A 14,279-nucleotide genomic window follows, 5' to 3' on the forward strand; every position below is an offset into this window, starting at 1 on the left:
TCTTGATCTGATCAAGATAAACAAACTTTAAGGCAGAAGGCTTGCCAGGGTTTCAGTGATAGCAGGGTGCATATGGATGCGGACATTTGTGGAAAGTGTGGAAAATCTCACAAGGCACCACTTTTGTGTCTTCATGCACCTAAATGGCCTTGGAGATTTGGTCTCAGCTTCACCTTTGCTACACTGCTGTGCAGGACACTATTAACAATAATTGTACCATGAATACAAGCCTCTGTCTCTCCTTCCATTTCCCCTAGCCTGCAGCATTGTCTGAGGAGAGTCAATGTGAAAAACATGGCAGCTCCTCAGTTGTTGCGCCAACACTCAGCTATTTTTCAGTGTATCCTACTGCCAACAATAGGACATGCTGTGACCACAGATGCCAAGAGACGTGTCAGATTATACAAAGTCCATCTGGGAAGCCAGCACTCAGCAGCCACTGCTTTGGGTAGCCAGCTTTGTAAGGAAAATATACTGGCTGTAAGAATGGTTGACTTCTATGTATGCCATTAAAGAACCAAAAATAAGCACAACAGAAAACAAAACAGAAACACCTTCAAAAAATGTTTTTAACACAGAGAAGTGAATTATTACCACTGAAAACAGGAACTCCTCCCAGAAGGAAAAGCAGAATTATTTCTACCTTAGGAGTGGTTTGTCGCCCTGACGGCTGGAGTTTGTTATATTGTAGGACTCATCTATTTTCCCTTGACTGAAAGGACAGAGCTGTTAGGCAAAGTGAAGCATCCTGAGTCACGGTGCAGGATTTGTGGGGATGTTCATTCTTCCTTGTGATGTTTTTGTTGCCAGCAGGATTATCACAATTCATCTTGAGGGTAACAGGTACATCTATATTTCTATGCGTGCTTTTAAAGTTTGTCAAGTGTGCCTGAAGTGCTGGATTGGTGGTGTTTTATCAGTGAGCACTAAAACTGCACACAAATCCATCTCAACACCTCTTTGAATATTCAGCACATCATTTATGGCCACTGAGCTATTAACAACCTACCTCTCAGGCCAAGAAATACATCCATCTACTTCCTTAGCAGTCTCCCAAGTAACTGGTAATAGCTTTAGTGTTAGAATTACTTGCATCAGCACTGGCAGTGATGCTGGAAGTAATACCTGTCCTGATACCTATAACAGCATTGCTTTCTTCAGCCGGATTCCTCCCAGGGTGACATTTTGCACAGCTTTTGCTTAGAGGTGCCTCTGGTACAGCCATGCTTCTAGGCTGCAGCACGCTCACTATCAACCATCACTGCAGATTTTTCATCAGTAATGTTCTTTGCCAAGGATCTAAAAAAAAACCCTCCTCCCTGTGACCCATGTGCTCAGTAATATATATAAATGGAGATTTTTGTTGCTACACCTGAATCCTGATCATCCTACATCAGCAAAATGGAGAAGGAAGACAGAATATATATATATATATTACTTGCAGAGGTTGCTGTGATAAATAAAGTGAAATTCCCTGTGGATTCATAGATGAATTGTTTCCTTGGGAACCAAGTGTTGATGGTATTCAGCTCATTCACTGGAAATTTTGTAGTGTAAGGTGTACTTTGGCTGCTGCAAACCATAGCCACGTGGTTGCATATTCTCCTGAAGGAACGAATGCAGACTCAGACCTGCTGAAACTTTGGTGTTAAGGATCACAGACAAGTCTTGTTTTCCATACAGCTTCTGCAGTGCAATACTTTTGAATGCTATGAGAGAACAACGGAGGCTTTGGGGTCTATGTGAGTAGCAGAAAGGTTTCCACAGCTTCATTTGTCTATGAAATTAACTTTTTAAAATTTTAAAATGCCTGATGATACTGCATTATTCCAAAGTGCTTGGAGGTATCTATTGCCCCGATTTTTTGCTGCTTTTCCTTAAGAAAAAAAATCAAGGCACATTTATCATACAAGAAACATCTTATAAATATATTTCACAGCTGTATTTCCAATGGATGCACTCTCTCTGAGGATTACCATCTGTTCCAATTATTCTGTCATTGTTGTTGGTTTAAAGTATGGCAGCTTTATATCTGCAATGAAACTCTTGCCATGCATTTGTCTTTATTTGGGGATATTTTAGCTTTTGTACTATTTTCCTCAGGGAGAAAGGCTGTTCTCACACAGACAGTGTGGAAGAATATACTTAAAATATTATCTGTATGATAATCTGAGGTGCCCAGCAGCATAAAGAACAACATTTCAAAGTGCAGTGGTGTTTTTCCTCTTTTATTTATATCTGATCTGCCAAGCAACTGATGGACCAAATACTTCACCTGTAATACCTGTATAACATAGTAAATTCCCCTGAAGCCAATAGAATTGCATAGCTATTAGCAGTGTGGAATGGTAAATGTATATATGAGCAATATGGAGAGGTATATCATACAAGAAAAAGATCTGTCTGCATAGTACCAATTATTCACAAGAACCCAGAGTAAAATAAAAACAACAACAACAAAAAATACAAAAAAAATATCTAAAAACAAAACAAAACAAAATACTAACTTGACACTCTAATTCTCTACAGTTGGAAAATTCTTGAAAAGGACACTGGATATGCTAGAAAACATCTGCTGGAAAGAATTCCCAGAGACTGAGAATCTCTGCTTAGTTTGAAACAATGCAGTCCCTGATGCAGATGCAGAACTTTTCAATTCCTTTTCATTGTACTCATATATTGATTCACAAAATGGAACAGAACTCAGTCTCTCATCACATAGCTTTCCCGCAGATGTGTATGTTGGACATAACATTTATTCTGCCCACTACCATTTTCCCAGAGACACTACCTGACTTCTCCAAGTAAGCTGAAATTCAGTAGAACAACTTGGACCTCGAGCAGCAAAGGAACACCCTATTTGTTACATGTGGGATGCTCCAGAAGGCAAGCAGGCTACTTAACTTTGCTCTGCAGATGTAGCCTGCTATGTTCTCTCCTGCCTGCAGAGTCTGCTTGCAGACAAGTGGAGGCAAGAGGAGGTCTTTTGCCTTAAAGGAAGCTCCTGGGGTCTCTTTTGCTGAGAAAATTTTCTAAGGCACTAGGGCATCATTCAGATGGCCATCAATGCAGCTGAATAGGACATTGATGGGTGTGCTCCACAGCACCTATGCTGGAAAGCATCTTACCGATAGGGGTTCCCACGCCGTAGCCTTTTGAGTCGATAAGCCCCCCAATCTGGGTGAGGTTGCAGTTTCTCTGGGTCACGTACTCGATGCTGGTTGACTCCATCAGCAGCGCGTAGTCTGTTGTGAGCACACGCTGGATTCCCTCGTCGTTGTTCTTCACCAGCGCTGTCTGCTGCCTGCTGCTCATGAATGCCCACATCTTCTCATATGTGGATATCTTGGATTTCTAAGGAGGGAAAATGGGGACATAGAATCACACCAGCACCCAAATTACACTTGTAAAATTTTCCTTCGCCTTTTGTTGTGAATGATGCCAATAGCATATCTTGAATGAAAGGGAATTTGTAGAATGGTTTTCCTTCCCCCAGCCTTTTTCTCTTGCTGTGTTTTATGCTGAGAAATCTCTCCCTCTTTTTTTTTTTTTTTTTTTTTTTTTTTTTTTCTTCCTTTGCAGTGCCAGGAACTTCATTACTGGCACAACTGTGAAGTGCTTTGAAGTTTTTTGGGCTAATGCTGTTACATGGATTACAGCAAATGACTACACATAACCCAGCTAAATTAGTGCAGCTGGATACTGTTGCACTCAGAAACAGTGTTTCTGCCTGTCAGGGCAAATGCACTGTTCCAAAAGCCTGATGATGAATAAAGTACTGGCTCTTTTGTATTGATATCATTTGCCTAGAAATCATGTACTTCAAGGATAAAGCTTGAGAAACAAACCCTAAGTGACTTCTAAGTAAACTTCTGCTTTCAGCTTCCCACTGCAATCAGACTTAAGGACCTAATCCTTCTCCTACTGAAGTTTAGGAGGATTTTTTTTCACTGGCCTCAGCAGGAGCGTGCATGTGGCCTGTGTCAATACCCAGCTGAGGGAAGACCGAGGCCAACAGCCCCAGCCACCTCCACGCACTGCTGTGCATCCCTTTCTCCACTCCTCTCCCTGTGCTGTGGGAGCACCCTGCAGGGAAGGGCTGTTGGATGGGATGGAAAGACAAACTGAACTTGCTTAGGGACTTCTCGGGGGCACTGTGCCTGCTGCCCTCAAGATGTTCTATCTACAACCCAAAAACCTTCAAGCTAGTGCTAACATGATTAAGCCTCCCTCTTCCCCTGTGTGCTGTCCAAAACTGCTGAGCACACAGTGCCACTTTTGGATGAAATAGCACATTAGGCCTACAGGCAGTTGGACCATCAGACACTCTTTGTCTCAAGAAGGCAGAGCCAACTGCTGCTGCACTACACTGTGCCACAACCTAGCACGAGCTAACCACCCACAAACCAGCTTTGAGATGTACATACGAGCCCCTACACACTTACACTCTCCCAGTTCTGGGGCAGCATATCCTCCCCTCCTTCATGGGCCATGTCTCTGGTTTGTAGCCATCAGAGCTGATTTTAGGCTCACTGTGTGGAGACCCTAAGTGCTCATTATACACAGGTGTCTGGGGGATTCCTGTGAGAAGCTGATTTTCTGGTTCTCTGAGCTTTAAATGTTAACTCGCTTTTCCTGTGAATTCAATACCTGTGAATTTCACCTAAATTTCACCCAAGTTTTTTAAGCCACTGGATGCTACTAAACTTTGAATATAATTAAGTGGCCCTTTACAAGAAGAAGGCATTTGTACTGCTCAGCTGGGAACACTTTTTGAAATCGATGATATATTTATGCAGTAGATTGAATCCAATATTGAATTTACTGGAAAGATGTATTCCTTATTCAGATGAGCTTGAAAGAAAAATCTCAGCTTCTCAACTTACCAACTTTTTTTTTTTTTTTTTTTTTTTCCCAGGATATATCATATGCTGTACTCTGGCCTTTGGATTCTCATTGATTTCAGTGGAAACATGCCTGCACATCAGCAGGTAGGAGCTGGCAAGACTTGCAATGCGAGATTAAGATCTATTATCACAGAGGTGCAAGAAAGCAATGGAAGATATATAGACATGTGGAAACAGATCAGGACAGCACTCTGGAGAAATATGTTCTTGTTGTGATTTGCGGGTACAAAACATCTTGCCTCCATTTAGATTTTGCCTAAATTTGGACATTCACACACATGGCAAATGATGCCTGAGTTCTCACTGTTTTGTCTGCCTAGAGCCCCATCACCTCTCTGGGGTGCTCCTTAGCTCTCCATGCCCTGTTTTCAGGGTATTTTCCTCTGCTACTGTCAGGTTTGTCAGACCAGTGGCTCCAGGATTTGCACACAGGGAGGAAGCTGACTCCGGGACTCCTTCAAAGACAGGACTCCTGTCTTCCAGAAGTAATTTCAGTTGGTTTTGTTTTCATTCCTACTACTACTTGGTTAGAAGGCATAGCCACCACAGAAACTTTCTTGAAAATATTGCCTCTCTAGAAAGAGGTTTTCTGGGGAGACTGTTCACAACAGGGATACTAGCGTAAGGCATTTAGAATTAGTGGAAAACCACAGCTGTTTGTATCTCCATTATATGCAAGAGTACATAAAAAGAACCATGTGAGTTTGCATAATCACAAGCAGAGTTTTCAGAAAAGCCATGGAAATACCTTGCTTCTCTCACGTGGTTCCTAACCTGCATCCCATCCAGTAAACACACTGTGTAAAATCATATTGTAGGGGCTTGCCTCTGCCACTTCAAGCAGAAAGTCTTAGACCAAAGTTCTTCAGAGTTTACTTTGTGCCTGGATCACTTGATGCTTTCAGAAATCCCTTTTCTATCTGTGTGTCATGTGCAGACTTGAATATCAGCCCCATCTGGTCTTTGCATTTTCATGTACTACATGTCAGGCACTGCGTCCTTTTTCTCTCTTCTGTGGTGAGGCACAGACACAACATGTAATGCTTCTGTTTTAAAAAAAAAGTGTTGTTCTGAAGGGGTCTGTTGTTTCTCTTGGCATGCCTTAAATACTACGTGAAGCTCGTGGATGAGTCAAATCTTGCCATATAGGAAGCACTCCACTTCTACAGGACATCTTTGCTGCCATTAACCTGGTGGCACTGCTTCTTCATTTCCCTTTCCCACAGAAACCCTTACTCCTGCCATTTCCTCATTCTGAATATTGGGTTTTACATTTTCCCAGGTCTCTCACTGCTGTCTGTGTGTGCTTGCTCAGCTCCAGAAGTATGTGCATTATTTTACAGGACAAGTGAGGCAAAGTCATGCCCTTGCAGGGCACATAGTCATCCTGTTGCATACCTAAGTATTTCTTGTATTTATTGTACAAAGATCCACACTGTGATACTTTTGAAGTTTTGGCCAGTGTAAGGAAATCACAGTATTGTGAGGGTCTTGAAAGGCTTCTGTAATAAAAATAACAATATTTTTATATAGCATTGTGTGTTTACAAGTGTGTCACCAGTTTACAAGTGTGTTAAACTGTATTTTCCATGCATCTTTCAGTATGTCACCTTCACTCTGCTAGCTTATCCATCTCCATTCTGTAAAAAAGCCAGTGTCCTTTCACTTGTGTTTGCATACACACATATTTCAGATACAAATAAGCTAGCATGTATTACCTATAAATATTTAATCACCTTGTCTGAAATGTTAATAAATTTAAGAGGTTTGCATTCGTTTAAGCCTACAAATTTTACTCATAAGGATTAACTGTGAAAAAACAACAACAACAAACAAACAACAACAACAAAAAACACAACACAACAGTGTAGAGCTGGAAAAAGCTCTAGAAATTTGTTTTGAACTTCTTGTAGTGAAATTACAATTTATTTCCACTGAAAGATCATGGAAGCAACAGGTTTTGAAGATTTCTCTCTCTCGTGCTGAATCTGACTTCAGAATAGCAATGATGTTGGATGTGTTTGGGCAGTGAGGAGCTCTTAGACCAAGTGAGCACTCCACAGGCTGCTTCCTGCTGCCTTGCATTCTTTACTGGGGTCCTGTCCATGCCTTATGTATTTTCCAGGAATGTCTCAAGATGGCTTTCCCAGCATATCTTAACAGAAATGTCAGCTCATTCTTTCAAGAACTGACTGTAATGAGGCTCTGAAAAGTACTGTATTTTGTGCATTTCTTTCAGCACAGAACATTTCTGCTCAGCACGGAGAGCCATTACAGGAGGGGTTCACCCCTGACAGCTCCATCAGGGATAGCCTACCATCCGCTCTACTACATAATTGAAATGGCCTCGGTGAACACTGCTAGTTTTGAGAGATGACCCAAATACTGTAGCCAAGATCCCTTTTGTGCGTGTGGAAATAGAATCATAGAATCATAGAATATCCTGAGTTGGAAGGGACCCTTAAGGATCATCAAGTCCAACTCTTGACACCGCACAGGTCTACCCAAAAGTTCAGACCATGTGACTAAGTGCACAGTCCAATCTCTTCTTAAATTCAGACAGGCTCGGTGCAGTGACAACTTCCCTGGGGAGCCTGTTCCAGTGTGCAACCACCCTCTCTGTGAAGAACCCCCTCCTGATGTCAAGCCTAAATTTCCCCTGCCTCAGCTTAACCCCGTTCCCGCAGGTCCTGTCACTGGTGTTAATGGAGAAAAGGTCTCCTGTCTCTCGACACCCCCTTACGAGGAAGTTGTAGACTGTGATGAGGTCTCCTCTCAGCCTCCTCTTCTCCAGGCTGAACAGGCCCAGTGACCTCAGCCATTCTTCGTACGTCTTCCCCTCCAGGCCTTTCACCATCTTCGTAGCCTTCCTCTGGACACTCTCCAACAGTTTCATGTCCTTTTTATACTGTGGTGCCCAGAACTGCACACAGTACTCGAGGTGAGGCCGCACCAGCGCAGCATAGAGCGGGACAATCACCTCCACTCACTTTGCCTCAAGAAGGAACATGAGGGGTTGCAGTTAAAGCAGGGCAGGGAGATGCAAGCTGGAGTACAAGGGGAGAGGGCTCTCAGCTCAGGGGCTGAGGCTTCTCAGGCAGACACGAGTGTTATTTTGTCCCACATGTTTCTTCACCGGGGTGTCTCATCCTCAAAGGCACCACATATTTGACTGTCTACAAACATCACTGAGATGTTACAGTGAAAAGCATGATACCAATTCATTCAGTGCTTAACTTCCCTGCTGAGACTACCGATGAAGCTGCTAATTAATTCTAATTGTCACAGGATTTTTGTGCATATATCCTATATTTATAGCTTGTTGGCTTTTATGCTGACATTTTATGAGATTAACCCATTTTGTATGTAATTAATACTAATAGTGAGAAGAAAAAAAAAAAAAAAAACACATTTATCTATAAAGCAATTAGCCACATAAAATGACCTTTTACTTATGATGTGTTTATGTGCATACGCGGCCTGCATATTAATGTTATACATGTTGACCATGAAACATTTTAAGAAAGGGACAAACCAGCTTGCATTTTGACTACCTGCAGTATTTTTCCAGTTCATACGTGACCTTCGGAATTGATCTTAGCCAAGCACTGAGGTCCTGCCTTGAGAAACAACCCAGGGGATAATGTCCCCAGGACTGTGTCCTGGTTCCCTCCAGATTCTCCCATCACAGGTGTGGGTTTGCCCCTCACAGAAAAGGCCACTATTAGGCTACAAGTCGGTCTGACCACTCAGAGCTGGGTGATGTCATCTTACCTTAAAGAAGGTCATTGTGGATCCATCTCTAACAGCCCCGTACTCTATCTTGGTTTGCTTTGCCAGATCGTCAGCTGAATCAATTGGGGATTCCATCCTCTCTACTGTCAGGAAGGCAGCCAGGTTGGCAGTATAAGATGAGATTATGATTAAGGTGAAAAACCACCATATTCCTCCAACTATTCTGGTGGAAAGAGCTTTGGGCATCAGCTCTGATCCTGTTACAATATTATCAAAACAATCATATTAAAATGATGCTTAGAGATACCTTTCCTGATACGAAAGACTATTTTTAGGCACAGAATGCTTTTATGAGCCATAATACAATAAAATGATTTAAACAGTAATCTCACAGATGCACATCTAGCATTTATAATGATAACACACTGTGAAGGGGATGTATGCCATGATACACGACAAATGGAATTATCCTTGGGTCTAAACCCCATTACCTCTCTGAGCTAATGTGCAATGGGCCATTAACCTCTTACATCCCTAACAAGTTGTATTAGTATTTTTTATCTGCTTCCTGAATTCCTCTTTGCCAGTATACTGCAACTGATATTTTCAACTTGAGGTCTTTAGCAGAAAGCTGTTCTGCTTATAAGCTGTCTAGGAAAAATGCCTTGCAAGAGAAAGATGTCTGGTGTTCCTCCTATCCACATACCTAAATAGAAACAGGGCAATCAGTATGGTTCCAGTGAATTCATAAGCCTGTGTGAACCTGAGCTCAAAATGCAGAACACGTCTTGCTACAAACATGTGATTTATGTTTTAAAATTCAGAGGGTGAATGGAACTACCCTTTGGATGTACAGGGCAATGCAAAGTCTTGGACAGTGTATTTAACACTAATTATTGCTGAAAAAAGTTTTAGCAGATCTACCTGCATGTCACACCAACAAGTACCAAAGTGATCTGCCATAGTCATAAAAATCTCACAGATGAGCATGTTCACAGATTGGGTATTGAGTGCACTTAAATGGCTTCTTAGCAGCTTAAACCAAATGTAAGCAACATATGTACTCGTATTTCCAAACATTCTCATGTAAATTTTATGCTGTTTTTTTTTTTTTTTTTTTTTTTTAAATATTATTATTTTTATTTATTTATTTATTTGTTTGTTTGTTTGTTTCTGGAGGGCTCTCCATTGAACTTAGCTTGTTATGGTGGGATTTGGGATGTGGTTCACTTAGACATCCACATAAATACTTTTGACTTCAAGGTTAAGCATTGGCATAATTATTTTGCTGATGAAGGATGGACTTAAGAAATTACTCCAGTGTTTGATGTAACGAACACTTCTATGACTGGAAAAACATGCTGATAATATGTTATCTCTCCACAACTATTAGATGATTTCTGTAAGAAATTTAAGCAGGTTACAGAGAATATTTTCAGACTTTGCTAAAGCTCTGAATGTGACTTCTGGGGCAAAGACTGAAAGCGAAACAACTTTCCAAACAGCTAGCAAACAGATTTAACTCAGCTTTGTAAACAAGTAGACATGTCTCTTAAAGGTCAATGCTGAGCATAGCCCTAGGGTTTCAGTAGGCTGACAGAATTGCCAAACTGCAAGAGCAGATGCTCTGCCCGTACAGCCCTGGTGCTTCACAGATTTCAAATTAGGCCAGCAGTCTAAAAGCAAAAGCTCTCACTTAAAATTTGAGGCCAAATCTACCCATTTCTAAAGCTGTAGCTCTATCTGGGTTTATGTTTGTGGTCTGCTGTACTTTCTTTGCTTTTCAGATAAGATTTTTTTTTTTTTTTAAATACTGTGAAATCTTTTTCTTTTTGCTGCTTTCAGGAAAGGTGTGTCTTTACTTCTAAGCCAGGGTTGACCTGCAAAGGCTGGCTTCTGGGATAGCTGATCCAGGTTATCCTGAAAGTTTATTTTTTTTAAAGTTTATGCAGCTACTCACGTGCAAATTCTGCACTTGGGCCCTGATGCAACACCTAGCTCCAATGTGTACAGACATATAATGCCATGTAGATGCCAGATGCATATAATGCCAGACATATAATAGCCAGCTTCCTTGCAGAGATCCTAACAAGCAACCACAAAATCTGCCACCATGTGCAGCCATATGGCAGCACAAGCGGGTAGGCGGAGAAGCCCTGTATGCTGAATCTGTGGGGTGAGATGCCAAACCTCCTGTGATTTACCCTACCAAAACGTTGTTTGTGGAAAAGCAGCAAAACACATTCAGTTCAATTAAGCTCAAGATTCCCTGGCCTATTAATTATGCAGTGTGATTTTGTTTTGGGAGGTGCTGAGCATACTCTGCTCCCGGATGAACCAATCAGCCCGGCATCTCTTTTGATCAGTCCCGTGATTATTTCAGTGTCCACCTTTCTGGGGGCCCTGACTGCAGCAAAGAGCATTAGTATACACTTCGTGCCCCCTTCACCCCAAGTGCTCTCCTGAACTGGGTGCTGCTGCTCTGCCCACCATCTGGCTGGAGAGGGGCTCTGGCAGATAACTTGCCCTTCTGAAAGCAGTGGTTTCTCTGAATGAGTTTGATGGAATGTGCCCTGTTTGGATGCTTTCAGAGTATGCATAATATGTCTGAGACTTTCAAGGGGAAAAACAGTGGAAAAAACATCTAGATAGAAATGTTGCTAGCAAGACTGAGGGTCAGGGACAATACTTGCTGAAGTCTCTCTAGTGCCTTTTTATGGCAGACATGACAGCCAATCCTGATCCAGACTTTGCTCACGCTCTGTAGAAAAGAGAAAGTCTGATCATCACATTTTAAAATTTAATAACAAGTGGCTTCCAATCAAGCATAGCAAGCAGCTGCTGTCAACAAGAAAGAGTGTAACAGTAGATGCAGAGTCTCACAACCATTCACTTCATGTTCAAGCTCTTCACATTAATGATGATGCACTTACAGTCACACGCACCACAAGTTTGTACATGGAAACATTTGTGTTGCCTTACAAATGTTTTTTCTTTCTTTCTTTCTCTCGTTTGTTTTTAGGCTTCTTGAAAGACAAGCAGAGTCTGGTTGGGGCTGACTGTCATGTACCCAAGGTAGTGGTAACGAGCAGACACTGCATCCCACAGTTTGCTGTGGATGATGGTAAACTCCAAAAAAAGGCAGTACATCGAAACACAAAATCCTGGGGCACTTTCACACACACGGCAGTCACAGTTAGGTACACACACCTGCCTGATACTGTAAAACCTCAGCCTGTGTTTCACTGATCACTCAGAAGGACAATAAAACAAAAAAGCAAAACAGAAGGGCTCTTTCTTCTCGCAGCCGCCTTCAAAGCCATGTCTACGAGGAAGCTCTATAACCTGTCAATGCATTAGTGCACCAATAAAAGCAAGGGTATCCTAGGTACAAGACAAACTTTACTCTCTACCATGTCTAGTAAATCCTCCTAATGGTTCTTTTACTGCTACTCACGTCTGTTAAAGAGGGAAGAGTAAACTGTACCTGGATGAGTGTAGAGATGGTTTTACATTCCTTACTTAAATGTTTAGGAATTTAATACCGAAGCAATCTGGGATTTCTTCTGGATTGCCTTTTTGGTTGTTGTCGTGGGGTGGGTTTTTTTGTTCAGCATTGATTCAACTGGAAATGTTTGTCAGAAAATATTTTCATCCCTTTCAGTGGACCCCAGTTTTGGTGAACAGTGATTTAATTGGAAACCTTGGAATATACATGCCATAACCAAATGTGATTAGTACACATATCTGTTTTACTTCGCATATGGAGTGAGCTTCACTGCCCTTCCTTGTGAATTGAGTATAATGTCAGCTGTTTCCAAAATCATCAGCAACAGGGACTTGTGACTGTGTTAAGTTAATGCTTCTAGGATTGGATGCGTTTACAGAAGGATGGGACTCATACCTGCAGAAAAGCCATAAAGAAAAGGTTTGGTTTTGTTTTTAAACAAAGCGTTTGACAAGTGCCAACAAACTTAACAATCCTTCTGAAGAAAGTGCATCATCTTTTTGGTTTGGCAGTGAAAATAATTTTCCTAGACTGTTACTGTTTCTACTGGGATGGAGCCCAATTGAGAAGATATTTTCCTGTTGCCAAACCTCTAAAATCAACAGACTCAACTTCAGCATAAAGAACATCATATCCTTCTGGTGAATATTTTCTATTTTAGCTCCAGCAGCTCCGATGCAGCCCTATCCGCTTGCCTCTCTCCCAGATGTTTCCTCTCCTTGCTCCTGCTGCAGCCCTATTTCTGGACTCTGCAGGTTCTCCTCCTCTGCCTTCTTCCAGCTCCAGAGACTTGTTGCTTTCTTCCTTTCCTATATCGCCTGGGTTCTGAGATCGGGTTTTACAGTATAAGTTGTAATTACAGAGGGTGGAGTTTACCAGCACAGAAGCCCTTGAGCAGACTGTGGGACGTGTGCAATAACGAAGTGTAACCGGTGTACCTTGCTGCATGAGAGCTCCAACTCCAAACCAGAAACTATTTAGTAAAGTAAAATTGTTTTCCACCACATCTGAGTCTGGGTTGCACGGGTGGGGGTTATACCATTCATAGGGTGTAAACCTGTGGCAGTTAACAGAAACAATCTGTAAACATCAAGTAGAGTACACACAGTGGCAGCAGACCTGCTGAACAACACACAAAATGAGGAGATTAATGAAGAAAACACAAGAAAAAGGAAACCTTAGTGGAAAGGCTGTCCGCGGGACGTCTAGCAGCTGCCTCACGCAAGCTGTGGAGCAGCACTGCCATGCCAGGAGCAGATTCCACAGCCTTGCTGCTAGCACAGGGTCTGAATCCTTACTCCTGCTGCTCTTTGGTTACTGCCCTCGTGGCTGGGGCTGCTGGAATGGCCCACATCCCCCAAGGCTTTGCTGCCCGTGCCCCTCCCAGGCAAATGTTGGGGTGGGGACGGCTGGAAGCCCTCTTGCTGCTGCGTGGCAAGGCATTTGGAGAACAATGAAGGAGGAGCAGCCCTCTCAAGGCAACCACTTTTAGCTGCCCGTGGTCAAGACACTCAATGCTGAATGCCTTCACCCTTCACGAAGCTGCCCAGGCAGCGGGGAAAAAAAGCTGGCAGTGGCTGGAATGCATGGGGGAGCGGCTGCAGCGCCTGAAAGCCATAGGGCCATGCTGTCGGCAGTGTGTGGGAAGAATTATGCATGCGATTGCCTTGAACAGAGGAATTCTGCTCTATTCCCCATGTACCGTGCCACAAATGGAAACCGTACCCCTTCTGGTCTGCAAAACACTTGGCAGAGTTACTTTAAAGACCATTCCTCCCCAAGGTACCTTGCCTGCTGTTGCTTCCCACTGCTGCATGTCTTGCTACATACTTTCTCATGAAGTTTATGAATATAGTTTTAATTGACAATGTCATGCCAATACATTTTAATTACTGTTTCAACAATATAATTAAGCACTGAATTTACGCACGGTTGCAAGCAGAGTGCCTTGCTCAGCTGAAGTAATGAACTCTGATAGTAATGAACCCAATAATTGAAACAGTATGTAGCTTAGGATGCCATTAGCTGAACAATATTACCATTACTAGTACCACAGTGGTTAAAAATTATAACAAAATACGCAGTTTTCAGATTCAAGATACAACAGTTCTGCATATACCAGTTAGAAG

At 42.3% G+C, this 14,279-nt stretch overlaps 1 protein-coding gene across 3 annotated transcripts in view; it reads right to left on the minus strand.

Annotated features, from left to right (window-relative positions):
- GRIK1 (glutamate ionotropic receptor kainate type subunit 1) overlaps positions 1 to 14,279 on the minus strand; it is a 164,970-nt gene that overhangs the window by 13,243 nt on the left and 137,448 nt on the right. For all 3 annotated transcript variants that reach the window (XM_035315585.1, XM_035315583.1, XM_035315584.1), the window contains 3 exons: positions 13,089 to 13,207; positions 8,682 to 8,899; positions 3,129 to 3,354 (listed from right to left, as the gene is read on the minus strand). In XM_035315585.1, coding sequence (XP_035171476.1) covers positions 3,129 to 3,354; positions 8,682 to 8,899; positions 13,089 to 13,207 — 563 coding nt within the window. The remainder of the gene's footprint in view (positions 1 to 3,128; positions 3,355 to 8,681; positions 8,900 to 13,088; positions 13,208 to 14,279) is intronic.

The sequence above is a fragment of the Oxyura jamaicensis genome, chromosome 1 (assembly GCF_011077185.1).
Source record: "Oxyura jamaicensis isolate SHBP4307 breed ruddy duck chromosome 1, BPBGC_Ojam_1.0, whole genome shotgun sequence".
Lineage (NCBI taxonomy): Eukaryota > Metazoa > Chordata > Aves > Anseriformes > Anatidae > Oxyura > Oxyura jamaicensis.